This window comes from Brachypodium distachyon, chromosome 1 (assembly GCF_000005505.3).
Source record: "Brachypodium distachyon strain Bd21 chromosome 1, Brachypodium_distachyon_v3.0, whole genome shotgun sequence".
NCBI lineage: Eukaryota > Viridiplantae > Streptophyta > Magnoliopsida > Poales > Poaceae > Brachypodium > Brachypodium distachyon.
The window spans coordinates 65,180,355-65,208,215 of NC_016131.3; the positions used below are offsets into that span (position 1 = coordinate 65,180,355).

Consider the following 27,861-nt stretch of genomic DNA (forward strand, 5'->3'; position numbering starts at 1 on the left):
TTGAGGAAGAAAAGAAAATCAAAATCATATCCATATCAATATCCTCTGATTACAGTTTCAACTTGCCATGATAACGTACACCTTACAAGCAAATTTACACGCACCAAATACCCTTTCCATCTTAATCACATGCGGTTAATTAAAAGATTTAAAATTTGAACAAATTAAAATTACAGGACAGGACGGACCGAGAGCGAAGCCGACGGGAACGGAAATGGATGCAATGGAAGCAACGCGCGCCTCCCCCCTAGCTTGCCGCTGGATCCAGAGAGGAACTCATCATCTTGCATCTACCTCCTCTTGTTCCTGCTGCCGAGCAGCAGCGCGATGTAGAAGAGGATGCGGAAGAGGAAGCCCCAGGCGACGGTGATCCAGAGGCATTCCCACTTGGTGAGGTCGTTGACGGCCTGCTGCTTGAGGAAGTCGGGCCCCGTGGTGATGCACGTCGACGTGCCGATGTTGATCCCGAGCGACGAGCTCATGGCACGCAGCACCCGCACCTTGACCGCCGGCGACAGGATGGAGAGCGGCGTGTTGTCGAACATCTGCACCCCGCGCACGAAGCACCGGGACGGGTCGCTGAACTCGTTGATCATCACCGCCTCGTACGGGTACTTGACCAGCGACGCGTAGTGGAACCACAGCCAGTACTTTGGGATCCTGTCCCGGTTGATGAAGAAGCCGCTGAAGAGCAGGAAGTAGGCCAGCGTGGACACCACCACGGGGAACCCCAGCATGACGTTGGTGACCACGCCGGACAGGAACGTGGCGAACCCGCTCCCTGCCCAGAAGGAAGCCAGCACGATGGCCACGAAGAAGAAGAAGCCGTCGACGCCGCCGGCCAGCCCCACGGCGAAGAATGTGGTGACGGCGAAGGCGAGGGAGAGGACGATGAGCGAGGGGAAGCCGACGATGGTGTGGGAGAGCACGTAGGAGGAGCGTCGGTACGCGTTGTAGGCCGTCTCCCTGAGGAAGATGTAGCGCTCGTTGAGGAACACGGGCAGCGCGTCGGAGCATGTGTAGAACATGGTGGACATGGCGATGGCGAAGAATCCCAGGCGCTCCTCCACGCCCTTGGGCGAGTCGTCCAGGCGCCAGAAGATGGTGGCCAGGATGAACCCCGTGATGAGCACCGCGCCCAGGCGGATCACGAAGATCTCCGGAGTGCGCTTCGTGTTGAGGAACGCGCGGCGGGTCAGCACGCCCATCTCCACCCAGAACGGGTTCGCGAACTTGGACACCGCGGACTCCGGCGACGCCGACGACGACACCGTGACGTTGCCGTCGGTCGCGCCGGACACGAGCTTCCCGCGGGAGATGCTGGCGCTGATGGCCTCCTTCAGTGAGAGCGACGGCTTCTCGCCGTCGTCGTCGTGGTGTTTCATCTTGGGGCCCATGCGCTTCTGCCACGACTTGTTGTGCTCGACGAGGTCCCTGGCTCCGTCCGGCATGGTCTCGAGCTCCCTGACGAGGTCCAGCGCGAACTCCGTCGGGTTCTCGTTGTCATGGATGGGCTTGCCGAAGTCGTGGAAAAAGGACGAGAGCGCGCCAGGCGGGCCGTAGTACACCGTCTGGCCGCGGGACAGGAAGAGGAGGCGGTCGAGGAGGCCGAGGATGCGGTAGCTCGGCTGGTGGATGGACATGACCACGACGCTGCCGCTCTGCGCGATGCGCTGCAGCACCTTGACGACCATGAAGGCGCTGGTGGAGTCGAGCCCGGAGGTGGGCTCGTCGAGGAACAGCACGATGGGGTCGTGGATGATGTCCACGCCGATGGACACGCGCCGGCGCTCGCCGCCCGACACGCCGCGGTGGCCCTCGTCGCCGATGATGGTGTTGGCGGCGTTGCGCAGCCCGAGCTGGTCGATGAGCGCCTGCACCCGTTTCTTCTTCTCCTTGGTGGGGAGGGAGCGCGGCAGGCGGAACTCGGCCGAGAACATGAGCGTCTCCTCCACGGTGAGCATCGGGTACAGGAGGTCGTCCTGCATCACGTACGCCGAGATCACCTTGAGCAGGTTGTTGTCCATGGACTCGCCGTTGAGCGTCACGGAGCCGTGCAGGCTCTCCTTCCTGATGCGGTTGGCCAGCGCGTCGATCAGCGTGCTCTTGCCGGACCCGCTCGCGCCCAGCACCGCCATGATCTCGCCCTCCCGGGCCTCCCCGGAGATGTTGTCGAGAAGCGTCTTCATCCGTGGCGCCTCGGGCTCTGCCGCTGCCCGGAACGGGAGCGCCGGAAGGCACGGGCCCTTCTTCCGCTGCTTCACGCTGTACGTGAGGTCGGTGAACTTGAGCACGAACGGCAGGAGTGTGCCGACACCGGCGTGGGCGGTCAGCTCGCTGCCGTCGCTGCCGGTGGATCCCGGCGCGGACCCGCCGAGCTCGATGGTGTAGTGCGACGGCGATGAGTTGGGCGACGACACGTCGCTGCGCGCCTCGTTGACGCGCTTCAGGAGCTGCGCCAGCGTGAAGGACGACTGCTTCGTGGGCGGCGACGGCTGCGGCGACATCATGGCGCTCTGTGCTGCAGGCTGCTGGTGGTGGTAATGGTGGTGGCCGCCGTGCAGGTGGAGGAGGCCGCTGCGCGGGATGTCATCCGCCTCCTCCATTGGCGACGCTCTCCGGTCGAAGAACGGCAGCTTGTCCACAAACCGCGACATCCTTGCTCCCCGTGTGCTAGTATATATCTAGCTGAGTGAGTACCTTAGCGTGCGCACAGGCGGCCACCTTTGCTAGGCTGTGGCTGCCGCGGCAAGAGAGACCCGATTGAATTTGGGCGATGTTGGGTTGGACTCTATGCATCCTACTAGTAACCATTCTTATAGTTCTGCACTCGAGTAGTCAACCCGAGAGCAGCTGATCAGGTTGGTGAGGGGAGATTGGCAATCGGCTGGCTGCTGCTTTGTGGCTTGTGGGGTTTCTTGTTGTTAGTTGGAATCAGTTAACTTGACACGAAGGCGAAACTGGGAGGATCTGAGCGAGAAACTGGCAGCGGTAGCTTGGGTTTAGGAGGGGGTCAAGAAGGTGGGTGCGGTGGTTGGCGGGACGAACGGCACTTGCCTGTATATGTGCTCGCGCGCAAGAAATGTTGCAGAGGTGGTTAAGTGTAGCTCAGCCAAAGCTCACCAAATGGGCAGCTAACAATGGCACCGCTGGGCTATCAGCTATGTTAGCTGCAAAAGTACGGAAAAATATTGTGCAAGAGGGTTGGGGATGGTGTTGGCCAAAGTCAGGAAATGTGTGCAGCCACAATTTAATCAAATGTCAGTACAGTCTCTTGGAATTAGCCAATTGGATGGTTCTCGCGGTCTCACTGACACTTTCTTCTTCTGATTTCATTCAGATGCAAGTATGTTTGCTAGCATATCAACTTTCTGTTTGTTATTTCCAGTGTTGTGATGATTGATCAACTTGTAGCAAGTTTTTGACCCTCCTGCAGTACTTGCTAAGATAGATTGTGTCATCTGTCAGACAGCTTTACAATCCATGATGATGATAATTAGACGGGCAATAATCCGCTCTACCGCTTACAAAAAATCATGTTAGGTGCAACCATACCGTTTGCGTGCGAGTAACCTGTTTAACCCGGGTAATACTACTTCGTGACTAGGGATCTTGCACTATTTAAAGCACCGGCTGCCGCTCTGGTCAAAATCATGTGAGCAAAGCTTGCAAGTTTAGTTTTTGTCAAACAGAAATCATTGGCGAAGGGACGCATGTTTTAGGTTGGTCAGAGTGGTGAGTAACTTAGAATAGTAACATGTACATGTTACTAGACTAAATTATTACCTTCATAGTGGGTAGTAACATATATGTGGTGTCATGCATTGTGTCATTTATTAGGTTGTAGACTCATCTTGCCTTGATTTGTGTGATGTTATGGTAACATATCTAGTTATCACATCTCTTTCTTTTTTCATTTAATACCATGCAATGTCACCAAAATGCCTAGTTGGCATTTTATGTTAGTACCTAAGTTACTCCCACTATGAGTAGCCTTATTACTCGGAGCACGGAGATGGTGAACAGTTCATCGTCTAACCATCGGAGGTCTAAAATTTCTAGCGCTGGGGCGCTCGCGCTTCTGTGGCAAACGTACGGAACAACCTGATCGGCGTGTTTCTTCTCTAGGCGAGACCGGGAGGCGCATATCATTTTCGGCAAAACCCACATTCTGGCAAACAAGTAAATGGATGAGCTGATTTCCTTAACAACTGTCCATTCTTATATGTCAAGCAACTGGTCACATCATAGTCTGACCAAGATAACGTTCAGTCAACCCAATAGATGACCATATTTATACGCTTAACACATTTTTTCTAAAACAATGGGCTCTTCCAATCGATTTCTATTAGACAAACCGTCCCGGTTATTACAAGCGTTCAAATGAAATGTATGCAAGCAGAAAAAAAGGGTTCCAGAACAACAAGCCACTACTCCAGGAAAGCTATTACAGACTCCAGGCTCACACCTAAGAACAAAACAGCTAGCACATAGCCCCACACAAAATCCATTTTGACAAAAGTATCAGCCTGCGATTCTTCTATTCATTGGCGCCCATCCTTGTCGCTGCGAGAAGGCTTCTAGTGGAACTTGTCTAATCTTCGCGCTCCCTGCCTCCAAGCTTCTTCTGTTTGCTTCGATCTGTAACAGAGCCCAAGAGTTCAAATTGCTGCATAAGCTGAAAATGATTGTCGCAGGATCTTGCGGAAACTGCTTCCTGAACACAGGCATTGTTTCTGGTTTTCCAGATTGTCCACGGTACTGCAGCTGCACCACAAAGTGCCAGCTTGCGATGGATAGAGGAAAAAGAGGTGCCCCAGGCCCAAAACAAATTTTCTGTAGAATCTGGCACCCGCGGCCTAAGCCCCAACGCACAGCCAGTGACTTGCCATATGAATCTGGCAACTGGGCATGTGAACATAAGGCGGTCAATGGTCTCTGCAGCAGTGCAAAAGAAGCATTGTGCATTCCCAGTCCAACCCCTCCTGAGCAAGTAATCCTTGGTTTGCCGACTTTAAATTTTCTTGCAAATTGGCCAGCGAATTCAACTAAGCTAAAAAAAAACTAAAGGGAACAGAATCGAAATTAATGTGGTCCAGTTTTTACAACCAGAACAATTAGTGAGACGCAGAAGCAAGAACGACTAGGAGGAGCCGGAGGGCGTCCTCCATAGGTTCCAGGGACACGTGACACCGTCCTATGGGGAGCACGTGGTTTCTCTTTTTACTTAGATCAAAGATTTAAACTGCAATTAAACTGACCATCTAATTGTGAATGGTCTCGTCGATGACTTTTTGAATATCTTCAAATCTAGATCTCATATTGGTATGTTTCATGAGAAAAAAAAACCATTTTTACATTCCATGTATTGCTGGTGCTATGTTGCTTGTTATCCAAGTGCATAACACAGGTAAAAGACATGGGAAACCATGAGACATCAGGCATGACAACTGCCAAACATAAGATGGACAACTATGACTCTACGAGAAACAATGCATGACAAAGCCACAAGGCATGACACCTAGCCAGTACAAAGACAAAAGACAAGATAATTGTGCAAAAATAGCAAGACAATCGTGAGACGGACATATATAAAGTGACGACACTCTTTTTTTCACGAAAAATGTATTGACATCAGACCTTATTTTGAAGATCTCGTCATGATGAACTGATACACCAAAACAACTTGTAATTTGGATGCTAAGTTACTGCCTTTTGAATTTTGTAATTCCTAAAGACCAAATGATTGCCGCCTCATAGGAAAATATCTCTCTATCTATCTATCTATATATATATATGACACGCATGCACGCGCTACATACAAAACACACACAAAATATAGCACCGAAGTTATTAATCTAGTCTAGAGGGGAAAAATTCCATCTCCCGACCCACGTGTTGGCGACCTCCACGGAACCGGACCCACATGCCGATGATCTCCACGACACCGGACCCCACATGTCGATGATCTCCACCGCACCAGATCGAGTTAATCGGCCCAGACACTTGTCATGTGTCTTGTTATTTTTTCTAGCAAAACAACAAGAAATATTGTTCATTTTTTTAGGGGATTTTGTTCAGTATTTTCAGAATCAATTTGGTTTCTTTTCCCTATTTCTGCAGGGGAGTGTACCGAATAGTCGTGCCCAAGGCCCACACCCCAACATGACCATATGACTACACCCCGCGAGGCCCAACCCATCTCCGATTCCCTAACTCTCCCAAAAAAGAATCAGGAAAAACAAGAAGGTCTCCACAACCGTACTCCCCGCCGCCGCGCCCTAGTAGCCGTCCAGGCTCGCCGCGAGAGGCGTCCGTCATCGCGCTAGCGCCGGAAGCAGACGAGGCGGACCGTGTGCCTCCACTTTATACGCGCCTCCGCCGGCGACCGTGGAGATCGGGAAGCCTTATCACAGCTCCGACAGCGACGGCGACCGTGCGCTCCACTGAAACCTTAGGCGTTGATTCCCAGTCTCCCACTTCCTGTCAGTACACGATCCTCTCCCACCGATCACCTCCAGTCAGTCTACCACCGCCTCCCAGTCCCATCCCACCCATGGACGGGAGCCTCGCTTCGTCCGATCCCGGCCCGTCCTTCGCCAAGCCGCCTGGCAGCTCGGGGGACTCGGGGCCGTGCGCATCCAGAAGCTCGGGCCCTGGTCCCGAGGTGGAGGTCCGAGCTCTCGTATCGATGGCCGGCGGACTCTACCCGTTGGCTCGGGCGGAGGCACTGCGTGGCCTCGCTGCGGTCGTCGAGAAGGTGGGGACCAGTGGTGGGGCCGTGGAATGTTGCTACGGCTGCGCGGTGGAGTTGCTGAGGGACGAGGACCAGAGTATCAGGTTGGCCGCCGTGCGATTGGTGAGTTACGTTTTGTTGTTGTTATTGCGCTTCCATGCTTTCGGGGTTTACACATGAGGATTTGAGATATCATGTTTCTGGTGATAGATTGGTCTATGTGCGGAGAAGTTTGCTGGACGAGAGGAAGTGAGTGGCATTGGCAATGGTGACCAAATGGACCTTATTTTTCTACAGGTACGGTTTGTAGTTTGTACTGGATTTGGTTGTTCATGCAAGCAGGATGAATTGCCTGAGGGCGCAACCTAATCTTAATGCAATTACAAAATTTGGATTTAGCCCAAATAAATTGATACTCGGGAGATGTTATTTTTTCTTACAAGATCTATATTCCCACAATTGTCAATGCCAATTGCATTTATACATGCTTGTCAGTAGAAATCCTTTTACAGCACAAGGTGAAAGTTCTCATGTCAAAATGATACAGTATTATTTAACACTTGATGCACAATAATCAATAAAAATCTGTGCATTTGGTTATCTTTGTGCATTGAATATTTTTCAAAATAATAACACTAGAGTTGCTCTGCGATAATACTTACAACTCTGTTTTTCTTTTCTGTTTCGTCCATTCAGCTTAGCTCCACAGCTAGGGATATGTGTATGCAAGTGAGAATCGAAGCATTCAATGGACTTGCTAAAATGCAGAGAGTATCCGAGGGTGTTTTGCTTCAGTCATTGTCTAAGAAGGTCATAAGGACTGACACTGGGAGTGGCTCTATCTGCAAAGCGAACAAACTACCCCCTAAACTAATATTTCCTTGTGCTGCTGGCATTTTTGCACATGGGATTGAAGATGAGTTTTATCAGGTCATATCGTTTCTCCTATACCGCTCAATTCCCCATTACACTTACTTGTTTTGTTTTAGTAATGCTATTTCCTTACTACAGGTTCGAATAGCTGCCTGTAAAACATTGGGAGCACTTGCAAAGTTTTCAGGCCAATATGCGCAGAAGGCCTTGGACTTGTTGATGGACATGATGAACGATGACACAGAAGCAGTTAGATTGCAGACTTTGCAGACACTATTTAATATGGCAACATATGGATATTTGAGTGTGCAGGAGAAGCACATGCATATGGTACTAATTGTCACGTGTAAGCTTGATGTATTAATTGGTTATGTATGTGTATTTAGTGTTGCTAAATGCTAAATTTGGTAAACATATGCCTGCTTTTGCAGTTCCTTGCCACATTGATTGATGCGAATGCCATAGTGCGAAATGCAGCACGCAAGATCCTAGGGTTAGTGAATCTGCCTAAACTTCAAATGTTTAGATCTGCACTTGATGGTCTCATTACAAGTTTGGAGAAAAATCCGGAGGTATGTTAGTGTAATACCATATCAAAGCGATCGCCAGGCTTGGTGGGTTATCTCTCCTTTACTATTCATGTTCTGTTCTCAGCTTGACAAGGTACATAAATATAGGTGCAGTCAACAAACTTTGATCATCAATATATGTGAAAGTATATAAACTTGCGCATGTAAGAATAAAATCGTTGGATTTGTCTTGCAATATACTCCCTCCGTTCCTAAATACTTGTCGTGGTTTTAGTGCAAATTTGCACTAAAACCACGACAAAGTATTTAGGAACGGAGGGAGTACTTTTATGTGATATGTCTTACTAATTCTGTAGGCATATCATAAGTAACTATCGTAATCAAAGTGATGTATTGGAGACTGAGAAGTCTAGTGTCCCTTATATTTTGGAACGGGTGGAGTAACATTTAATAATTAGCACTATCATCCTCCCAAATTCGTTTAGCAAATCATGGCTAAAGGTTGTGCACTTTTCAAATCAGTAGTTATCTGTATTTTTACCCTGCCAGATCTTGATTTCCACTGCCTGTCAGCATACAGGATAGAGAGCTTACTCTAGAAGTTTGAGGCTTTGAGCATATGACTTCTCTTTTGTACTCATTGACACTTTTCTTCCATGGTGTAACTGTATACGTGCAGGAACAAGATATATACAGCATTCTGTTTTCCATTGGGAAGAATCATGGGAGCTTTTCAGCCAATGTAGCTAAACATTTAGCCAAAGAGGTGTTTCTCAATTGCTTATTTCCAGCTGTATTTACGTGTTAGCGATCTACTCCCTCCGTCACATATTAAGTGACTCAAATTTGTCTAAATATGGATGTATCTATATACTAAAATACGTATAAATACATGTATATTTCGGCACTGAATATGTGACGGAAGGAGTATACAAAATGGCAGTCTTCACTTTCAGCCAAAAGATGCTCTTTTTTTTTCCGCACTGGCTCTTTTTTGCTTGTGCGGTCTACAGTCTACTCCGTATTAAAATTTAGTGTTTGAATAAATGTTTACCCTACTTGTTAGTTAACTTGGATCGTGCCGTAACTAACCATTCAGTATTCTCTCAAGTTTCTATCTTTGTGTTCTTTTCACTCCCATTTTTTTCTTCAGCAATTAGTAGTGATTTTAAGGTAATTAGGCTGCATAATAGCTCTATTAGATGGTTTAACTTATGCCTTGGCAGCTTTGCCCCCTCTTTTCCTCCCTCCAAGCTCCAGCACTGACTGAGTAGTAGTCATTGCCTGTTTTTTTTTTCCTTTTCTTCAATTTATAAATTGCCATATTTGTTTTCTCATTTTTGTTATTCTTAACATACAAGGACTTTGGACTTCAATTTTTTTTATACTCCCTCCGATCCATAATAAGTGTCTCAGATTTAGTACAACTTTGTAGAAAGTTGTACTAAATCTGAGAGAAAGTTGTACTAAATCTGAGACACTTATTATGGATCGGAAGGGAGTACATGAGTAGCATATATTGAGAAGTAAATCTAAATTTTTCTTTTGGAATAATTCCTCTTGATTTGATGGCCAAACAAAAAACAACCGCTTGAGTGGACCACAAAGGGTGATTGCATAGAATGTTGCCTTTGTTATGCTATTTAGCGGCAACTGTCTAATAAGGCTGTCCTGCCCTGCATGATCTTTTTTTCCATGTGTATTATGAGCTTCTGTGCTTATACTCATCTACCACATTGAGTATAGCAACATTTTCTTTGTAGTTCTTTGATCAAGTTTTTTGTCCCTGAATATTACATTTCCTGTGACACAGATCAGTACAGCACCCAATGGAGAGCTAATCTTGGATAAACATAGGATCCAGGCATTGTTAATAGTGTCTATCTCGGCACCTGTTTCTGCTGATAAACACAAGAAATTAGATATACCTTCGGTTATATTTTCACATGCAATTCCCTTACTTGGGAGGATCTCATCTGCATTAGGAGAAGATATTATAAAAGACTTATCCTACTTGTGTCATCCAAGTGGGATGCCTTTTGCAGAGAAAGGGTTAATGTCTGGAGAAGGTGGAAGATCTGAGTTCTGGAGTGTTGAAACTATGAGGGGGACTCATGCTCTGATAGAAAAAACCAGAAAGGAAACTAATTGCTCAGATGAAGTGCTGATAATGGGATCGATGAGGCTGATGCTAGAAACAGTTGAAGAAACCTGGGCCATGAGAGAATCATGTGGTATAGAAGAAATTCGAACTATTCTGAGGTATCTATTACTCTATTCCTTTCTTTGACATGCAGACAATATCTGTTACAGTATTCTGTTAATACTTAAGGATTTCTGATTTTCTTGGTTGCAGAACATGCAAAGAAGAAGTCAAGGTATTTGCTATTAAGTCTTCTGGGTCAACTGGTGCATTCTTGAGCTTTCTATGTGACTATCTTGATGCCATACGATGCATTGTTGAAATACGGCAGTTGATTCAATTGGAGAATTCTTATGCTATTGGCCCTACTTCACTTGATATTTTGCTAGAGAAGTTAGATACATATGTGAGAAGGATGAAATGTTGTTACACTGGATTGAACAGAGAACTGGAGGTTCAAGTTTTGGAGCTTGTTCTCTTAGCTAATTTGTTTAGACTCTCAAAGTTTGGAGTATGTTCAAAATTAATGCTGGATAAGTTGCATTGGATAATCAACCAGTTAGATGGTCTATGTGCTGATGGATCCTGCGAGTTTTCTGACTTCAGCAACACAGTTAAGCAAACATTTGATGCCAATGTTATTGACGGTACTCTTGTTGTGGATATTTGCAATTTTCTTAAAATCTTCCGTCTAAAACCAGCAAAAGATTTTGGAATGCTTAATGCTGCAAGTGCCGTGTTGCAAGTCTTGGGTAATAATTCTGAAAATCCGTTACCATACATTTGTGGATTACCTGTGGGTGTAAGCTTTGACATATCTCTATCAAATATCTCTGGTCATGATAGAATCTGGATCCGCATGAATTCTGGTCAGTCAATCCAACATGCCTTCTTAGAGTTATCCTGTTTTGAAGGCAATGATGAGGTCAAGAGCTGCTCTACAGTAATTCCTTTCTATGCTACTCCATTGGCGTGTTCATTTGTTCTGAGGGTATGTTTGGTAATTGAATGCCCATCTGGAAGTATCTGCACACACTATGAAGAACATGGAGGGCCAAGAGATAGTGTAGTCCAACTCTGTGATGAATTAAATGTATACCTTGTTAGTACTGATACAGAGTGCAAGAATTAAATGCTCCAGGCTTTTTATTCTTCAGCATTCTCTTTGATTGAGGTTACAGTTGACTTCTAACATCAAAGTGTGGTCAGGTCATATGAAAATGACTGGTTTGATCATGCAAAAATACTCCCTCTGATCCGAATTTGTTGATGCAGGCACTTCACAATAACTCCCTCCCTCCAGCCGGCCGTCGCGTCAAGCTTTTCGGATCAGAGGGAGTAGTTAAGAATACTATTAACGAGAAGTCCCATGTAATGCATTTCATTATCAGATTAATCTGGTTAGTTTTCTTTATGAATGGTTAATTTCTTACGGCATGTGACCTGAAACTGTTGTCCGATAACTGACACTGATTCTTGGAACACTTAATGAAGAATTCTGCTCTACCAAGATTTTTGTAGCAGTAGCAGTAAGCAAGAACAAACAGTTCCACTACCAATTGAAACATGTTCCTGCTCAAGGTATGTGTGCATCCTGCTGCGTATGTGATTACTGTTATGTTGTTGTTAAGATGTGTATGATATGTGATCTGATGTGCTTTTGATATACGAAGTGTCTCGTGAGTTTTTTGTCTGTTTAGTTGGGTCATTTTTCCTATGAGAAGAAGAATCTGATGTACTCCCGTGTCGCTAAATGAACGACACTTAATATGAGACGGAGGGAGTAGTTGGCATTGGAGCTGTCATTTGGCCTCTACGGAATACATCAAATGCGGCTTGGCTTGTTCCCGTTTATTGGTTATTTTTTCATTTCTCTGTTTTGTTGGGAAGATTTTTTATTTGTCGTTAGCTGGATTTCTAGGCTAGTTTTAATTTGCCTTTTTTTTAATGGCAAGTTTGTTCATTTCTCTTTGGTAGCATATCTGGTACGGATGCAAGTGGGATCCCACATATATTCTGGTTTTAGGTCAACCTTCAGCAAGTCAATTAAGCGGGATCCTGCTTCGGATCCCTAATTTCTGGTCTAGTATTTTGCTAAGAGAAAATTGGAAAGAAGAACTATATTTTTTTTCTAGAATACAAGAAGAAGGAACTATATGGTCAACAGCTTGTCTGCAGCCTTTCAGCATGGGGCGTATTTATTTCTTTTGTATGTTCTGATTTTTTCTGTTTGTTACATGCTGGTACAACAGTTTGTTATATGTCTTTCTCATACCATCTCAGAGTGTTAAATTTGATGTCTTTTTCGCTCTACTGACGGATAGTGACAGTATCTTGACTTCAGTGGTTTCCCTCTCTTTCTGTCTCGGGAAAACAGCGCCCTGTAGTCAATTCCTGTATGAAAATCTGGGTCACTTGGGAACCACTCCCTCCGTTTCTAAATTCTTTTCGTGATTTTAGTGCAAATTTGAACTAAAACCACGATAAGAATTTAGGAACCCTAACCATGATTTGTTCACGCTAATGTATTGTTTCATGTATACTGCTCATGGCTATATATCATATATCGCTGTTTGAATTTATGTGTGACAAAAAATATGTGTTGCTCAAAAATTTGCGACAACTTTGGTTAATCTGGTCATTACCGAAACCGAACCGAAATAAAAATGATTATAACCTAGACTAAACTGTATTTTTATATAAACCATATAAACTGAAGTACTCCCTCCGTCCCTTTATTCTGGGCGTATTATTCAAAGCCCTCTGTCCGTTTATACGAGGCGTAGAACTCTTTTGCCAAGTTTCTTCCGAAAATACCCTCGTCCTGTGACTGCAGCTGCTGCATGCATATAAAATAATGCTAACCCATGTGACCAAGCACTGCATGCAAGTCTAGGCCGAGCCAAATAGAAAAGGCTAGTATGCTGGAGGAATTTCACAGGGTAGCAAAATTTCACAGGGTAGCAAGTCTGTTTCTTCCGGCTCCTTGGTACCTGTGCTGAACCGAACTGAAAACTGAATGCACAGTCTCTGCACCGTGCCTCTTGATGTCCTGTTTTCTGTAGTGCACTGACGATCCATAACGTGCAGTACATGGTTTCCATACTGATTTTATTTTACAACCGCATGGTTCTACCTCCTGCCATAGCCAGCGCGTCAAAAGCGTTCTACTTTCACCACCATGATTGAGTACAGGAGCAGGAAGTGCAGCTGTACAGGCACGCTCGTTGGTCGTTTCCACTGCTCACATCAAGGAGCGGGGCGGCAGAAGCAGGGCCCCCGCCCTAGTGAGCAGTGAAGGAGAATTTGCAGGAAGACGACGCCGGAGGAGCATGATGGCTGTCCACCTCCGCAGCCGCGACGAACTCGCACTTTTTTTTACCGGAAAGATGAACCTGCACCCACGACCCATATCGATCGATTGTTGATGCCTTGGGCTAATGCCTCATCCATCGATAAGATTAAGCCGGCTGACTAAAGTGCACTTAAGTAAAAATAAATCAACGTAGAAAGTCGAAATGGACAAATTAATCAACAGCTGGATTAGATTCCTCTTTACTGGCGGTAACAAAAGGTACCATAAAAAACCTCTTTTCGAAAAAGGATCTCGGCTGTTACAATGGAATACAACACGGAGGCTCGAAGCAATCAAGCTAGTATTCAAATGCCCATGTGCACGATCTAGCACGAGAAAAAAAAATCAGGAACAGAATTAAGATAGCTATACACAGAACTTTTCTGCGATGCTAAAAGAATAATAGAATCGCCTGCAGACATGGAGCAGGAGTAGTACACTACAAAAGTAAACCTACAATTACAATAGGACAGAGCTAAAAAAGACTGATCGCTGCGGTAGCTGCCGAGCTCCTGTCTGTCAAATCGACCGCGGCAGGCGTATCCGAAGTGCAGAAACAGAACGTACGAAACGGTATCCTTCCTCTTCGTCACGCGTGCAGAATTGCAGATAGCCGCGCCCGTGCCGGCATCTCACTTTGCAAATTGCATGGCATAGTAGACGTCGTCGTGGCCACACCCTCCCCGGTTCTTCCCGATATGGCTGGCTACTGACTTGAACAACTCGTGGCGTCTGAGTCTGACTCCTGGCCGTTCGTCAGTGTCGATACCTCTTCGGTCTCCGACACGCTCTCCTCGTCCTCTTCAATCTCCGACGACACGCTCTCCTCCTCCTGCTCCACCCACTCTTCCTCCCTCTGGAATGGGCAGTAGTCCCTAAGGTACCTCTGGCGGCGCGAGTAGGCCTCGCACATCGCCGCCCATCTGGCGCCGCCCCCTCCTCCGCCGCTCTTCCCGCGGGCGATCACGGACTCCAAGAACGCGGCTTCGGATCCCGGACCGAAGCGGTAGGCGCACGTCTCGCGCACCGGCGCCTTGTTATAACCTCCCGGCGGGAACAGTGGCTTCTCCGGCGGCCGGTACTCCTGGAGCAGTATCGCCGACCGGTCCCCTTCGTCCCACCGGGGATCTGGCCCGCCGGCTCGCTGCATCGCCTCCACGACCAGCCGCTTCTGCTCGGCGATCCACTCCCTCTTCTCGGCTTCTTCGCGAGCCAGGACTTGCATTTGCGACAAGCTGTCGTTCCTCCGTGCCTGTGATCGCGGCCTCAGCCCCTCGAGCAGCCGCTTCCGCTCTTGGGCGCAGCGCCTCCTCTCGATCTCGCGTTCTTCGTCCGGCGACGGGACGTTGTACGAGGGGTGTGCGTCGCGGGCCTCGCGGCGGCGGCGGCGGCGGAACCAGCTCGGGAGCAGCGCGCGTGCCGCCATGCCCATGCAAGCTACGTTCGCTCTGTTCGCGTGAATTGGTCCGGTCTCTGGGAACAACCGCTTGCCGAGGCTTTTATTGACGGTCGTCTCTCCAGTAATAAAGCCTACCCCGAGTCAGGGATGGGCTTGCGGTTGAGACGCGCGTGCTGTGATGCTGTCCGAATCCGTTTGGAGGATGATGAGCGGCGCCGTGGGGTGCAGATGGGCCTTGGGCTGGAACTCGAAGCCTGAATAATTTGGGGGACAATACTTGCCCACTCAGCGGCCCGTTTCCTGAGGCAGCTCGTAATTTTTGTAAATAACTAGCAGAATGCCCGTGTGTTGCCACGGCCCAGACTCTAGGCAGGCGCATGATGGTTATCAAGATCACTTTGAAAGGTGGTCTATCGCGCGCATCATGCCGTCGAACTCTGACGTGTGGTGACCAGGGCAGCATTGCTTTGGCACCACGACACCACCACCATGTAGTAAAACAAGTACCTTTTGTATTTTAAAGGAGAGTCGTGCAACATTAGAGATTCATAACCTATGACACGAAAAAAATCAATTTTCTAGATTGCATAATCATCTTGAATAAAAAAATCAAGGTAATACTGTTCATTCATCTTCTTATCTTCTTTGCCTTCCAAATTTTATGAGCAAAATGGAATTTAAACATCAGCTCTGTTTTGTGTCTGGCAAAATTTTGTTGTAGACAAAGTGTATACCTTAACTAAACAAGCCAAACACATTGAAGGCAATCTATATCCTTATCATTTCTTTCGTCAGTACATTTTAGTTTCAAAATGGCAGACACCAAACAAACAAGCACGCTGTTGGAAACAAAATCTTCAACCAGATAGTTCTTTCTCCTTCTGCATAGTGCTGATTAATATATCATCTGAATTAACACCAGAGAATTCATGAAAATAAGAATTATGATCATATATTTATCTACCACAATTGATGCTTTTGTGATGTTAAATTTATGCACAATGTAGTTCCGTAATCAAATCGTTAGGGACAATGATACATGATAAGTTTCAACATCGACCTCTTGCAAATGAAGAAGCACTTCGGGAGTCCAGCATGACCGATTGCTCGACGCGAGAAGAAAATAGTGATCTCCTTAACCAGCAAATTCACCAACAATAAAAGCTCTCAGCAAACGCTCTACACTCCAAATCATCCATATTGGTAGAAAAATCAAGAGATGCCCACACCAGACAAAGGGTGCAAATGGGAGGTTGGTGAATTTCTGGTACTTGCTGTCCAGTGCCACCGTGCCTGGGCGGAATCATCGCAGCATCAATTATTTGGTGCAGATATCGAATTGGTAATCCAGCCAGTCACAAATCAAAATAACAACTGCTGCCGCTGCTCCACGCTCCAACCCGCACGGCGGTGGCTACCTCTCCCCCTGACCCCGAGCTCACGCCGCTGCCCCGATCCTCTTGACCTCGAGCTCCCGCTTCCCTGCGCCGCCACGGCGCCGCCACCTCCTCCTTCTCTGCTCACCGATGACTGCTGCTCCTCGCGCTGGCGCTCCTCCGCGACTGCTGCTCCTCGCGCTACTGTTGGGGGGAGTGTGCCGTGTGCGGCGTGTGGTGTTGTGGTGGGCAAGTCAGAGCGGCGGGCGAGGGCAGCTGAGTTTGGATTATGCGAGGCGGCTGCAAGGAGTCCGGCGGCGGCGCACGCGGTTTATAGATAGATGGGTGCTTCCATGCTCGTGTTCGAGTAGGCTTCCGTGATTCGTATATTTGGCAGTACTATTCCGATCGATGGCTGGATGAGTCCGTACGTATTGCTTCCGTCTGTTGGGCTGACACAGGGGGCGTCGGACGACCGAAGTTTGACAAAGGACTAAAACGCCGGAACGGTCCGTATTTTTTAGATAGTTATAGATAACTAGCCTTTTTTATTTTCAGGCGTTCCCGCCATAGTTTTCTTAAAAAAGACAGCTTGCTCGTCTCACAAGCGGACCTCAACTAGATAAGCTTTGCTGCTGGAATATATGCTACATACAATAATGAACTTTTATTTAAGCAGATGCTCGAATAACAAAATGTTCTTGAAATAAACCTATGTTCCCTGAAAAATTGAAGCAATAAAAAATGGACCACAACATTGAAGATAACAAATATGAACACCTCCCCAAGACTGCTAATGAGAAGAGCATCACAAAATGTGCAGAAAAGACAAATAGATTGTGCGGACAGTGATACGGTGAGCTTGATTATTAGATGTCATCATGTTGCCATGATAAATCTTATAAGGAAAAGATGAACTCTAGAATCTGAATGCATAGCTCCCATGCCAACAATGTGAAGAAATATAAGAGTAAGCCTTGTGCTCCAAGTCTACATCCAGTGTTAGTGGGCCAGAGAATTTCTTTTCCGTTGCTACAAAACCACGTAGTTATCAGAGATCGGAATAAAAATTGTATCCTTGCGATGATCTAACAGCTTGTAGACTGTTGCCATTCGCACGTATCTTCAAATCCTGCAACAAAAAAGGTTGTTGCTATTGGCACAATATTTAGACTGCAGATGCTATTAACAGATCACAAGCTACTGATCACGACTACGCACACCAGGGGGAGGAATAGAACATACTCCCTCTGATTCTAAATGCTTGACTCAAATTTGCCCAAATATGAATGTATCTATTCTTCAATAGCGTCTAGATACATGTAATATTTCGACAACAATTTAGGATCAGAGGGAGTACTCATTGTGATCCACAAAAGTGACGCTTCGGCAACTGTTATGTCCTCCGTGGACCTTTCCTCCCATGAAGAAGCGTCTTGGCAGCAGCGTCCATCGCTTGCTCCTTGGCGGTACCCGTCGTGCCGAGTCGACAGAGAACAGCATCTCGAGGAGCCCAAACACGGCTTTGTTGGGCACCTCGGACAGACAAAGGTCTCCCTCAGACAGCTCTCGTACGGCATCTGTGGCCGGAACACGGCGGCGATGCAGACGGAGGAGGTCCGGAACAAGTCAGCGTCATCGAACAGTGAGCCACAGCTTGCTCCAACTCCATGCGCCCCTGCAGGATGGGCCACCAAGAGCGGACTCTACTATTCGTATAAAATGAAATTAGGAGAGAGTCTGAGAGAAGATGGGAAGGGGCTTGAGATGATGCGCTCGGAAGTTGGTTTTATATGCCGCGAAGGGAGATCGAGAGCTAGATGACAACAACGGGCATTCGGGGCGCGTCAGTTACAAATAGGAATTGAAGAGGGGAGACGAATCATTGGTGGCCTTAATCGGTTTGTGGAGCGACGTGGATTAATTATTCAGTGTCGATTTGCAAGGTGGGATTCCAGATTTCCACGTGAATGCGGCAGTTTCATGGTTGTGCTTATGGAACGCTTGGACTTGAACTGAGGAGGAAGATGACACGTCGGGCTGAACAGCGCTAGGGTGTGATTGGGCCAGGTTCGGCTACGCTTGGCTACGCAGTGCTCAGGCGGAAGCTGCTGAGAGGCACGTACCTCTTGAGAAGCCCATATCGCCAGAAGGAGCGCTGCTGAAGGGTACATAACTAGGCGAAGCCCACATCGCGGGAACAGAAGGACAACATCGAGAGAAATCATGTGAACGGTATGGATAATTGATCCCTACGTGATAACGACGTGGCAAATTGCTGAGGTGGATAGGTTGCATGTTGGGCAAAATAGCTTAGTGGAGATCTCCTATTTAGGCATAGAAGATTACTCTCCGCACCTAAGTTCCTTTTCAACACTTGCACCTCTGGCGTCTGGCCCATGTACATCAACGAGGCCCAACCGGAGAGCAACACTTGCTTGTAAGGTCTTGGGGCTTTGTTATGAAATAGTCTGTCAATTAGGCTACGCCAAGTGTAAACAAGGCAGGCACTCGACATAGCTGTTTCCTGTAATCGAAACTATCTTGTGAAAAACCTTGCCGCCACAGCCGGAGAAAAAGATCTCCATTTTCCTCGCCTCCGACAGCCTATTGGGCGTCAGTAGGTAGGGGAACCACATATAAACATCCAGCCATCATCTTTGTACCTTTTTGGTAAGTTTTTGTGTATCCTTGGCAGCAACGGCCTGACGATGGAGGCGGCGACGCACAGATTAAAGGTCCTAACTCCATCCCTGTATTGGCGTGGCTATCATGGTTTATTCCATGAAATTTGTGGATCTCATGGTTCGTAATTTTGTGATTTTGGTCATGTTCCTCGTCGGTTCGGCGATGATTCGACAACCTGTCTCATTTATATTTTTGTTTGTGTATTCTTTGTAGTACAATCTTGAGCGATTGTTCTAACATCTGAAAAAAAAACTATTGTTGACTTAAAATATACTCCAGCTAAGCTAACGGCCGGTCAGTTCATCAATAAACCGATTTGTCCGGGTGAGAGCAGCGAGAAAAAGCTCGTCCCAGTTAACCTCAGGCTCAGATACGACCTGATACTGTGAGAAGGTTATAAGTTATTGGAATTATATTGCTTATCTCCAGATGGACTATGCAAGTAGGTACACTTGGCCTGAACAGCTTGCTTAAACCACCACTTCTCATAACTGATGACCATCATATTTACAACATTTGAAAGCATACTTTGAAGTTTATTTGGCATAAAAATCTAGCTTTATTGATCAAATTTCTCAATTAGAGAGTAGAAGTACTTGCAAATACATGGTATGAGCTACTTTACAGCCTGGGGCTCACATTTGCAGGATTGGTGCGACAAGGCACCCCAATTCTACTCCAAGGCTTATGTGAGGATCTTCTTCAAGTTCTGTCCCTGCTCTTGGACCTGCCGGCGACAACTACAGAGAAGAGAGGGAGCAAAATATAAGATTGTCAATGTATCCAGGGATCAACTTGAGAAGAAAATACATGTGCTTGAGGACTAAAGTGCCAAAAATCTCAATTGCCCCAAAAAGTACACACGCGCTGGGACACCAGCCAGAGAGAGAGGGGTGGAGGAAGGCCATCACCAGGGAGGAGGGCTTGGCATCCAAGAAGAAGAGAGGGGAAAAGAGAGAAGAAGAAGGGAAGACATGGAGGCGGATCTCGATCTGTTCCTGGGCTGACCGAGTTCTTCTTCATCGTCGTCAAGCTCCCTGCAAGTCTAGTTGCAACGCATGCAAGTCTCCTCCTTCTGATCTCCGTCGCTGCCTCACCTGCTTCTGCTCTGTCAAGTCGCCCTCAACTTGCAAGATCTCGGTGAAAAGACTCGAACCACTCTCTCCCTTTCTCAGTTCCCTGCTTATCTTGTTGATCATGCCAACTGAGAAGTAGTTTAGCGACCTGAACCTGTTCGTGACTTTGCTTGTATGAGATCAAAGTTTCAGAAATCCTTGTTGATCTTTAGTTTCTTATTAATTCCTAAGCTCTATGTCGTGATGCTTATTTCAGTGATTGATGCTAGTTTACTTTGTCACCTGCCTACTGTGATTTTTCCTTCTTCCCTTTCCAGTCACTTGCTTCTACCTTCTCTAGTTTGTTTGCTCGTGAGTAAAACCTACAATGAGTAGTGTTAATCTGTGTGTTGGAGGTAGGTATTTCGATCAGTGAAACAATCGAGGAAAGTATTGTTCGGATTTCTAATTCGGTCATCTATTTTGCTGCTTTTAATTACTGTTCACCTACGACAACAAGTTCTTCCGGTTAAGCTGTTTGAATCTGAATTTCTGTTAGTAATTTGGTCCCTGTGAATGAACACGACAACTCTATATTATAAACTGATCAAAATTGGCGCCGTTGCCGGGGACTAGCAGCGAGCGATTGTGTGAGGTTATAGACTAGTTTTTTTTTTCTTGTGCTAAATATTTATGTGATAGATTTTTGTCTAGTAGCCCCTGTTCTAGGTGTTTCTCTTTTTTTTTTGTTTCTTGTCCTATTTCGCAGGTTAAAGTATAATCTTGGTCATGTCTTACTATTTCGATTATCATGGGCATGTTAGCAGTAGCACTAATCATATGGGAAATCTTCAAGGAAATATGAGTAATCAAACTTTACATGAATTATCTATGCAACATGGTACATATTTAGTGGATGGGCCTAGCTGTTATGATCCTTATTCTCTAGGGTATCCATTTGTTGGTCCTACATGCCATGTTTGCGGATTTCAGGGTCATACACCCGCCGATTGTCGGTGTGGTAAACCTTACACTCCAGATTGTTATGGTATGAGTTTTGCTCCATGGCATGACCCATACCACAACAATTATTCACCCAGATGGCCTGGAAATCCAAACATGACATATAGGAACGACAGCCCTGAGGTCTCATCTTTTTCTTCTAGCTATCCTATGCAGGGATTTAGGAATGAAGAGGCAAAGTCACAAGCTCAGTTAAATTTTGAAGCAGAACAACAAGCTTGGTTTGAAGATTTTATGAAGATGCAGCAAGAGAAGATGTTCCATCAACAATCAGCTATACCTTCAGATGCAGATCAAGAACATGTGATTCCTGAAAACGAAGAAAAAGTTGCTCAGATTCGGGAAGAAGAGAAATCTGAGATTAAAGAAGATGATGTGCTAGAAGAAAACATACGGAATGAGCAAGAGGTGGGCTGTGCAAGTAGCAAAAATACAGTAGTTGTCAATCCTGAAGACAAAGAAGAAGCTAATGAAGCAGAAAATGGAGATAAAGAAGAGATTCAAGTGGACATGCCCATTCTCATGCAAGAATGTGTGGTTAAAGGTTTATCTAATATTCTCTGTGACATCCTTCCTTATGAAATTTCTGCTACTACCTTGCATTGCATGATACCATCACTAAAGGTAGAACTGAAGTGTTACTTTCTTAAACTTGATGATGCATACTCTATTAGTGCCACTTCTGAAATTGATGATGATGACTCGTGTTACCCAAATGCTAGAATGTTGCCTAAGGATGCATGCTCTAATATTACTCTTATCTCACATGCGAATACTTATCATCATCACCATGTGCTTTATTGCTATGCTTACATAATTGGTTTCTCAATTGATGACTTAGAGGGTATTGGTCCAGTGATCTCTCCTAGATTCTATTCATATGATATAATTGAGCTTAATGTGATATATCATCCTCGCCATGTGTGGTATCGATATGCGTATGCCATTGGTTACTCCATTGATAATTTGGAGGGGGTCAACTCTGTCATTTTTAGTTCCTGTTGTGAGCGTATTTCAGGGATTTCACGGGTGCTTTGTCAACAAGGAAAAAACAAGGTTCGAGTTGACATTCCGTGGGACCCAGGTGGATCCATGACATTGTGATGAGAAGAGAGAGCACGAGGAGAAGAGAAGGAGAGTGCAGGAGGTTGTGAGATGGTGGAGCAAAGAAAGCTGTATCGTACTCATTCTTGTCATTCAGAGTTTTATCTTATCGGAAAGAGTTCAAGTGTGGAGGGATATGATAGAAGAGAGCAAAGAAGAAATTCTAATCTGGTGAGCAGTTCCCAATTTGTGCCTCTTTATTCACTTACAGATTGACGACTCTAAAATCTTGCATTTTTTTTTACTGTCCTTATTTGTGATTCTTTCGTTGTGCTCTGAAAACTTGATAAGAAAAGTTTAGTTGCCTATATATTTGGATATCTTCTGAGCGAAACAAGTTTCAGAAATCTGCAGCTGATATTTGCATCATCGATTACCTTGTTGTGTGAAAAATTCTGAATTGAAGCTATAGCCATCGAGTCTTTACATTGCAGATATCTGCACTATACTTTAGTTTCTCTTTATGGTCATGTATTACTGTTGATAAAATGAAGAATCAGATCGTTGACGATTGAATTGTGAAGTCAGTCCATCTTTGAGCCAATTAATCAGGGCCATTAACTAGCACATCATGATCTCGGGATCGGTGGCGTGTGAAGAAGACGGTGTCCTTGATTATAGATTTCTTTATAAAAAACCTGCATACATTCTGAAGTTTTATCCCAATAAGTGGCTATACAAACAGCTTGTAGGCACACAAAATCAACACATGTTCTGACTTTCAGTTCATACAAACAGCAAGCAACAGGGGGGAAAGGGAGAGAGATTTTGATGGGGATTCACCCAAGGAGAAGGGGCAGCAAGGAGTTGAGGAAGGGAAGAGGTTGCAGTGGCACTCGTGCTTGCCGGAGGCGCTTGTTCTTCACTTGCTGCAGAAGCTTGAGGGAACGAGGAGGAGCAGCAGCAGATTGGAGACGAGGAGGAGGTGCAGCAGCTTGGAGACGAGGAGGAGCAGCAGTAGTGGATCGGGAGCAGGGGCAGCAGCAGCTTCGGTGGCGCGCCGCCACGCTGGCCTGGCTGCGGCGGCGGCCGGAGGTGGAGCAGGAGGTTAGGGGAAGGGAGAGGGAATGCCATGCTCGAAGGGGATTGAGGAGGTTCTAGGGATTTAACCCCCTCTTTTCCATTTTGCCCCTCTCTTTTTCCTCTTATAACATAAGTTGATCCTTTCCTCTTCACACTTCAGCACTTGTTGACTTGTTTCTTTCACATTCAGGCCCTTCTTCGTATTGCTGATCAGCAGCTCGTCTAAAATAAGGAGAATTTGTGCCTTTTCGCACTTAACTGCAAAATAAATTAGAACAAGTTGTAAATCATTCTTTTGTAGATAATTGTACATTTTTCGATGCAATTATGCTCAAAATAACACTGACCAGTGGCTAAAAGATACACAATATATAATTAAAACATGCAAAATAAAGCATCAATAACCCCTTTGAGTTTGACTTGAGTTATGAACAGAGTAGGTAGCCTTGCTCAATCGGTTCTTCTAGTATCTTTGACAGCGACTCCGTGATTCATTGATTCAATTTGTCCACGCACGTCGACATCCAGAGAGTAGCCTACGTGCCTAATTCGGTTGTCCCGGCGGCCGGCGGCCACATGTGATTCAAGGTTTCAAATACTTTCTCCGTCGCATCAAGTGACTTAAAATATAAATTATTTATATTTAAAAAATGCCATACATTCGTGTAATATTCGGCACTTAATATAGGACGGACGGAGCATCTTCTTTTGGTTTCTTCGTTTCTTCGGGTGTGATGGTTCAGGCAAGACTGGCAGCTAGACTGGGACTTCTTTTGTCATCGTGTCGAGCATGCGTCCTCGTGCCATTGTTCCTCTACACGATTTTTCTTTCGAACCGGAGTGCGAAGGACTCGATCTATTAATTAAGAAGAATAGAGTTGTCCAGTTAATTTACGGAAAACCGGACGAAAACCGTAACAAACATCCATGGCGTCGTCATGGAGCATGACCGCGCCAAGAACCACACTGGCCGACTTGGCCACCCACACTCACTCAACGCACGCAACCGAGAAGATAGCCGTCGAGATTGCTCGCAGAAGTCATCATCATCACACAAACACTCCTCCTGAGCCGGTGACTCTGACTTCCCCCCACCAACGCCCAAGAACGGGTCACTGACTCTGCACGCTCGCAAGCTCGCGTCAGCCCATGCCAAACAGTCGGCCACTCATGCCAACGACCAAGTGGCGCCGATTTTGATGCCGAGCTTCGAAGGGGCAATATGCAAGGCTTGCGCTGAATAGGAACCCCGCAGATCGGACCACTCATCACCAAGTCATCGTCATCACAAATCACTCCTCTGAGCTGGCGACTCTGACTTCCCAGCGACGAAGCAAAACAAACCTTGGATTATTTTTTTGAGGCCTCCTCTACACGAAATTTGCTCTCGCGTGGACTTGATCGGCCAGACACCCGTTTTAACCTTTGAAAGGGCATTTCGATCCATAAGTGTTTTGGTGTTAATGACAACATAACTTGTGGACTAATCGTGCGCCAAGTGTTTTCAGATTTTATAACTAGTGTTGTGACACGATTCATCGTCCTCAAAAAGGAAAGAAGAGTAGAAGGATTTATGGCGTTTTACTTTATTGAGTCGTAGGAAAATCCGTACTATAAAGAGCGAGTCCATTTGGGAACGCTTTGTGTGAATCAACTTCACGTACACAAATCTACTAAATTGCACCCACATAAAGCCTAAACCCAATTTTGAGTTGAGAGTTGTCGTTATCCTGCTTTGCCTGTCAAACTTTTTCAGTGATAGCCGGTACTGCCGCCTAAATAGCCGGAGGTTCTGGTGGGCGGAAGTTCTGCCCTGGTACCGGTCTGGTACTGAAATGCTACTGGAATCCTACTGTGTATAGCGGTAGGAGATCGGTAGCAGGGCAGAAGTTCTACCCCCTAGAACTTCCGGTCCACTACAGGCCTGGTACCAGTGTTACTGAAATGTGTCCTAACAGCTGGATTTTGATGGGGTATAAAAGGGGCGTCGTCCCCAACGGGTTTTCTTGCCCGAGTTCACCCAGTTCATCCCCGTTCTCTCACTCAAGAACACCAAGAGCTTCAAATCTCGAGATCTCTCTCCCTAGTGCATCCCCCAAGCCAATACTTTGAGGAAGGGTCAAGAAGAGCTCGATCTAGGGTTTCACCAAATCAAAAGTTGATTCACCATGTTTTCCTTGGTGGATTTTGTTACTCTTGGAATTTTTGGATTCCTAATCGGAAGGTGTTTCTTCAAGCACTCCAATCTTGTGAGGAGGTGTTTGAGGATTTGGGAAGGAGTCTCCAATTTAGTTGTGGATTCGTGCACTCCCCCTTGTTTGTAAAGGTTTGGCGTTCGCCTTCAAGGAAGCCATTAATGGAACTCACCTCGCTTTTGTGGTGTTGTGGGAACTCATCCCACCTTTGTGGTGTGGTGAGTTGGAGAATAAAGTGAGCCTTCGTGGCGTCTCTCTCTTTGTGGTGAGAGCACTCCTCCAAACGGAGACGTACACCGATCCCAATATGTGGAACTCCCGTGAAATCTTCGTCTTCTCGTGTGTTATCATACTTGCCCCTTTACTTACTTGTTTTACTTCATTGTCTATGCTTTGCTTCGGCTAGTGCTTCGGCTATTGCACTTCATACTAGGGTTGCATTCCTTTTAGAGAATTTAGTGAACCCTAAGATTAAGTGTTTGTATCTTTCAAGAAAAGAAATTTAAAAAGTAAAATTTGTTAGTCGCCTATTCCACCCCCCCCTTTAGTCGACCATACTGATCTTTCAATTGGTATCAGAGCGCTGTCTCTTAATTAGGGCTTTACCGCTCTTAAGAGTATGGCGGCGATGATGGGGAACCCACCGTGAAACCCCAAGAAACCGAGGTGATAGATGATAATGCTCCACTAACTTTTAGATCCATCAAATTGCTTTTGGATAGCATGCAAAAAGTGATTCTAGATAGTGTGGACAAAAAGATTAGTGAGCACCTACCTAACAAAGCCTTTTCTTCTTCTACCGAGTCCTTCCATGCCAAGCCACCAAGTGCGGTGGATTTGACTAAGGAAGATTCGGATGCCAAAACCCGTAACAAGGCTAAGGCTATAGAAGAGAGTGCCTCCAAATCCCAAGGTAGGGGTGGCTATGGGTTGTATAGTGATCCCCCCATGCTAACCTCCACTAACTACGTTGATTGGTTTCATTCCATGAGGACTCACTTCAAGAGCACATCAACGGAGTTATGGAGAATTTTTTATGAAGGTTACTTTGTTTATGATCCAAAGAACATGTCGCCAAGAGAGTATGTGGACAATCAACTCAATGAGCATGCAATTGGAATACTCCTAAAGACTCTACCCTTGGAGTATAGAACCTATGTCCGTGGAGTTGATTCCGCTAGAGATGCTTGGTGTGGATTCGTGCCCTCCCCCTTGTTTGTAAAGGTTTGGCGTTCGCCTTCAAGGAAGCCATTAGTGGAACTCACCTCGCCTTTGTGGTGTTGTGAGAGCTCATCCCACCTTTGTGGTGTGGTGAGTTGGAGAATAGAGTGAGTCTTCGTGGCGTCTCTGTCTTTGTGGTAAGAGCACTCCTTCAAACGGAGACGTATACCGATCACAAGAGGTGGATACTTGCCCCTTTACTTACTTGTTTTACTTCATTGTCTATACTTTGCTTCGGCTAGTGCTTCGGCTATTGCACTTCATATTAGGGTTGTATTCCTTTTAGAGAATTTAGTGAACCCTAAGATTAAGTGTTTGTATCTTTCAAGAAAATAAATTAAAAAATAAATTTGTTAGTCGGCTATTCACCCCCCCTCCAGTCGACCATACCGATCTTCCAATCTTGGACTCACGCACGAGAAGCAACCTATGTTAGGAGCGGTTGTTAAAATTGTGCCTCGCACGTCTCAGTTATGTATACTAATTTTGGAGAAGCAAAAATAGTCAAAATGATGCCGAGGTGCAGTACCAGCTTCAGAGATCACTTGAACTTGTAGATGAATTGGTGAAGTCAGTGGCAGGTCGAGCTGCAGTAACTGAAAAGGGGAAATGGAAGCAACCTGAGTTTGGGTGGAATAAAGCTGAACATGGATGGTGTAACAGATATTTGCTCAAATTGTGCAGGATTGAAGTGCTTCCTCGCAGAGACACGGTACTGATGGCTATAGTGAGTTGGCAAGGCAGAAGACAGATCGAAACACTTTGTCAGGGTCTGATCTTAGCATGGCACAATCGCCAGATGTTCAGGGAGTTAGAAAGTTGCAGTCTCCAACCTTCAGGGATTCAGGTTCAATTTCAATCGGCACGACGGAAGTGAAGAGCTTCATGCGCTAACCAACACAACTAAAAGACCGATCTGATGGAAAGGGTTAGGCAATCCACTTATACTTCAACAGAAAGTAAAGCAGCGATTGTGTGCGCTTGTGGAGCACTTAGTTTAGTTTGCATGTTATGAACCGTTGTGGTTATCCCTGATGCCCAATCGGGACTCATATGCCGCTAATGGAATAAAATACTGAGGGCGACCTAAAAAAGGAAGAAGGTACTTTGCACAATTTATTTCACAAGTCAACGTGGATA

At 46.0% G+C, this 27,861-nt stretch overlaps 3 protein-coding genes across 14 annotated transcripts; 1 reads left to right on the forward strand and 2 right to left on the reverse strand.

Annotated features, from left to right (window-relative positions):
- Positions 1–2,925, reverse strand: LOC100844207 (ABC transporter G family member 5). Its single transcript, XM_003558150.4, has one exon. It carries the CDS (start codon positions 2,655–2,657, stop codon positions 291–293), a length of 2,367 nt encoding a protein of 788 aa, XP_003558198.1. The 5' UTR covers positions 2,658–2,925; the 3' UTR covers positions 1–290.
- Positions 2,926–6,206: 3,281 nt separating this feature from the next.
- Positions 6,207–12,860, forward strand: LOC100822925 (protein SIEL). 4 transcript variants are annotated; one of them, XM_014897849.2, is made up of 10 exons: positions 6,207–6,859; positions 6,947–7,033; positions 7,433–7,666; positions 7,748–7,939; positions 8,041–8,181; positions 8,819–8,905; positions 9,953–10,401; positions 10,496–10,895; positions 11,558–11,682; positions 11,777–12,860. In XM_014897849.2, coding segments are annotated over exons 1-10 (2,019 nt in total). In that variant the 5' UTR covers positions 6,207–6,556; the 3' UTR covers positions 11,778–12,860. The 4 variants fall into 4 exon arrangements, 3 of the variants coding, with proteins under 3 accessions (XP_014753335.1, XP_010228775.1, XP_010228774.1); XR_002962126.1 differs by having other exon boundaries at positions 10,496–11,682; positions 11,777–12,583; XM_010230473.3 differs by having other exon boundaries at positions 11,558–12,583.
- A 6,722-nt stretch (positions 12,861–19,582) lies between these two features.
- Positions 19,583–23,367, reverse strand: LOC112269895. 9 transcript variants are annotated; one of them, XR_002962134.1, is made up of 4 exons: positions 23,066–23,317; positions 21,573–21,626; positions 21,459–21,488; positions 19,583–19,840 (listed from the first exon to the last, which is right to left on the reverse strand). XR_002962134.1 is itself a non-coding variant. In XM_024457372.1 (3 exons), exons 1-3 carry the CDS (start codon positions 23,354–23,356, stop codon positions 19,736–19,738), a joined length of 426 nt encoding a protein of 141 aa, XP_024313140.1. In that variant the 5' UTR covers positions 23,357–23,367; the 3' UTR covers positions 19,636–19,735. The 9 variants fall into 9 exon arrangements, 1 of the variants encoding a protein (XP_024313140.1); XR_002962130.1 differs by having other exon boundaries at positions 22,660–23,315; XR_002962128.1 differs by having other exon boundaries at positions 21,573–23,315.
- Positions 23,368–27,861: the final 4,494 nt, after the last annotated feature.

What these genes read in the sequence shown, in the direction of transcription:
- LOC100844207 (XM_003558150.4), bottom strand. Translation starts at nt 2,657, where the DNA reads ATGTCGCGGTTTGTGGACAAGCTGCCGTTCTTCGACCGGAGAGCGTCG.
- LOC100822925 (XM_010230472.3), top strand. Translation starts at nt 6,557, where the DNA reads ATGGACGGGAGCCTCGCTTCGTCCGATCCCGGCCCGTCCTTCGCCAAG. An exon ending in GGTTGGCCGCCGTGCGATTG is followed by an intron (nt 6,860 to 6,946) that starts GTGAGTTACGTT and finishes TTCTGGTGATAG; the next exon opens with ATTGGTCTATGTGCGGAGAA. An exon ending in AGGAGAAGCACATGCATATG is followed by an intron (nt 7,940 to 8,040) that starts GTACTAATTGTC and finishes CTGCTTTTGCAG; the next exon opens with TTCCTTGCCACATTGATTGA.
- LOC112269895 (XM_024457372.1), bottom strand. Translation starts at nt 23,356, where the DNA reads ATGGCATTCCCTCTCCCTTCCCCTAACCTCCTGCTCCACCTCCGGCCG. An exon ending in TTGCTGCCCCTTCTCCTTGG is followed by an intron (nt 21,489 to 23,065) that starts GTGAATCCCCAT and finishes CTTCGTTTTCAG; the next exon opens with GAATCACATGTTCTTGATCT. An exon ending in TTCTTGATCTGCATCTGAAG is followed by an intron (nt 19,841 to 21,458) that starts GTATAGCTGATT and finishes TCTTCTCTGTAG; the next exon opens with TTGTCGCCGGCAGGTCCAAG.